Source organism: Malurus melanocephalus, unplaced genomic scaffold (genome assembly GCF_030028575.1).
Source record: "Malurus melanocephalus ecotype Western Australia unplaced genomic scaffold, MMel_1.1 scaffold_466, whole genome shotgun sequence".
NCBI lineage: Eukaryota > Metazoa > Chordata > Aves > Passeriformes > Maluridae > Malurus > Malurus melanocephalus.
The window spans coordinates 381,698-384,559 of NW_026623698.1; the positions used below are offsets into that span (position 1 = coordinate 381,698).

At 47.4% G+C, this 2,862-nt stretch overlaps 1 protein-coding gene across 1 annotated transcript in view; it reads right to left on the reverse strand.

Moving 5' to 3' along the window:
- Nucleotides 1–1,160: 1,160 nt before the first annotated feature.
- The window catches only part of LOC130582138 (histone H2A.Z), an 11,591-nt gene continuing 9,889 nt past the window's right edge, over nucleotides 1,161–2,862 (reverse strand). Inside the window, exons 2-5 of the mRNA XM_057380678.1 lie at nucleotides 2,753–2,830; nucleotides 2,248–2,361; nucleotides 1,708–1,837; nucleotides 1,161–1,558 (exon numbers count right to left, since the gene is read on the reverse strand). Of these exons, the coding sequence (XP_057236661.1) occupies nucleotides 1,497–1,558; nucleotides 1,708–1,837; nucleotides 2,248–2,361; nucleotides 2,753–2,830 (384 nt within the window). The 3' untranslated portion in view covers nucleotides 1,161–1,496. The remainder of the gene's footprint in view (nucleotides 1,559–1,707; nucleotides 1,838–2,247; nucleotides 2,362–2,752; nucleotides 2,831–2,862) is intronic.

Sequence of the window (2,862 nt, forward strand, 5' to 3'; positions counted from 1 at the left end):
GGCCGGGAGCGCCGGGATGGTCCCGGCCTGGAGCCGCTGGAAGGGCCGGGATGGTCCCGGCCTGGAGCGGCTGGAAGGGCCGGGAGCGCCGGGATGGTCCCGGTCGGGAGTGCAGCCGGCCGCCCGTACACCCCCGGGATGGAAAAGTACCGTGCGCGCTGCCGCTACACGGCGGCTCCGCACACCAGGGAGAGGAGCCCGCGCCGCGCCCCTGCCTCCCGTGCACCGACTGTGCCTTAAGGTACGCAATAGCACCCCKTAACTGCTCGCTGTAATTAGGGACATCAGTTACATCCCGGCAAGGCCGCGAAGGAAGCACTGCGGGGCTGACCCAGGGAAGCACCGCAGCGCCAGAGGAGTGAAGTTAACATAGAACTAATCACCGTCTCCGATGTAGGTCACCGCCTTCCAGCTACAGTGCTGCAGCAGATTATTGCCTGCATAAGCTTAGGGAAATACAATTCTSCTGCTTCTGCAGAAGCATCTCCATTTGCAGGATTTCACTGTTGGATGCAGTTCTGGAAGGCACAGAGCTTTCTACCCCCAGCCACACAGTAACCATTCCTTTTTCCCTCAGCGAAAGAAAACTTCCCTTACCACACCAGGCAGGGATTTGCTGTAAGAAATGGACTGGCAGAGTGGAGGACGGCGCAAGGTGTGCCGAGAACTCCCTGTGACCTGCTCCTGAGGATTCTACTGCCTGGCACAAGCTAAAGGCTGCTGCAGTAGAGCCCCTGCTTTCATGGACATCTGTACACAGAGCTTTCACAAGCTGAAGGACTATGAGGGGCTGGGCCCTAACATGAAATGTAGCATGCAATTTCAACATCCCTTCAGCTTATCATGCCCTCCTCCATGACACACACCCTTTCCCTCTATGAAGACTGACATTGAGTTGAACTGGCCTTAAACAGCATCAGCCTTTTATCTGCCCTACTGAAGACAACTTCAGCACAAAATGCAGCAAGTTCAGGTCAGAAGAACGTAATTTTACAGGATAAAGGCCCATGTTTTTTCACTGCTACTAAGTGCAGAATTCTCAGGCTGTATTTTAACATGCTCCAAGATCCAGAGGGAGCATTGTCAGTTCCAAGAGCATGTAACAACTTGAGGTGCACAGTGGAGACCATGTATTAACCAGTTAATGGAAACGAGACRAATCAATCTTGACATAACATTTATTGAGTATTTCCACTCTAGTAGATGAAAAGTCTGTACAAAACCAAACATTTCCTTTACTTAAACCAATCTACAAACAGTCAGCTCAATTAAAACCCACTACAAACACAATAGCTTCTTTGAAGCCATGGTAACACTTAAATATGGTTAAGACTTCAATGCAGAAATTTGGTGTGTTAGAAAGCTCAAGGGAGCTTTAGCTTCTTAAAGTTAAAAAAAGGCAAAATTGTGTTTCACAGATACAGTCCACTGGAATCACCAACACTGGACAAATTAAGTACTTCAAGTCCTGAGATAACAAGGAATCCTGGTATCCTTTAGACAGTCTTCTGTTGTCCTTTCTTGCCAATGAGAGACTTGTGGATATGTGGTATTACACCTAAGAAAGAACAACAGTTAAGACCATGCTATTTCTCTTCAACCATTTTCCTAAACTTCATACTTCAAATAATAACAGCACTAAGGAACTCGGAGTCTTTGACAGCTCACACCACCCAAGTACCCACAAAGAGCAAGCAGTTGACATACCACCACCAGCAATTGTTGCCTTGATCAGAGAATCCAGCTCCTCATCTCCTCTAATGGCAAGCTGCAAGTGACGGGGAGTGATACGTTTCACCTTCAAGTCTTTGGATGCATTTCCTGCCAGCTCAAGGACCTGAGACAAAACCATTTAAAAACTGTTACACAATTGAGACCAACTGCAGTCTTAGCTGTTTGCTTCTCTGTTCCAAATGCAGTGACACTGTCAAGTGACACCAAGACAGCAAACAATTYCTCTTTTAAAAGGGCTCCTCCTTTGTAGCTCTGCATTTACTTTTCAATAACGGTGTTTTGCAGCAGATATGACATACTGTAATGGCCCATTTTAGAAGTTATTTCACACACTGCATTCTGCATACAAATCACAGTGTAGGATTTTAACAAAATGCACGGGATTTGTATTTCAGTATCTTCTGATAATGCATGCACTTAGAACTATCTCAAAGCAAATGAAGAATAGCAAACTGGAAAATACAGTAAGCATTTTGGAACTGACCAACTTGCTTACAGCCCTTGCAGTTTTACCTCAGCTGTCAGGTACTCCAGGATTGCAGCACTATACACAGCAGCTGTAGCTCCTACACGCCCATGGCTGGTTGTCCTAGACTTCAGGTGCCTGTGGATGCGGCCAACGGGGAACTGAAAAATAACAGAAGTATAAACAGGATGYGACAACATAAAACCTCTGCACAAAACCACAGCCTGGCCAGCAGAATCAGAAACTGCATTTCAAAATCTGACAATCCGGTTAGCACCCAGTTACGATGCTGCATGCCACACTCACATCAGCAACTTCACAATTCTCCACACAAGCACAAGTAGCAATGGCCACAATGAAATTATTTCTGCTCCAGCACAGATACGCAAAAAGTCTAAAACCATCAGGTGTGCTGATGTCTGGTTTACAGTTCTTACATCATTTCAGACAACAGRCAGAGAGCAGGGTGTGAAGGTTTCACACTGCACAAACAAAGCAACAGATGGAAGGCTAGCCTCCCATTCACTCACCCACGCCCCAGCCCCCTCTCACCTGCAAGCCAGCCCGTTGGGAACGGGACACTGCTTTGGTCTTGGTCTTCCCAGAGTCCTTCCCAGCTTTCCCGCCAGCCTAGCAATGCCAAAAAGAGCAAGAGCTGACGT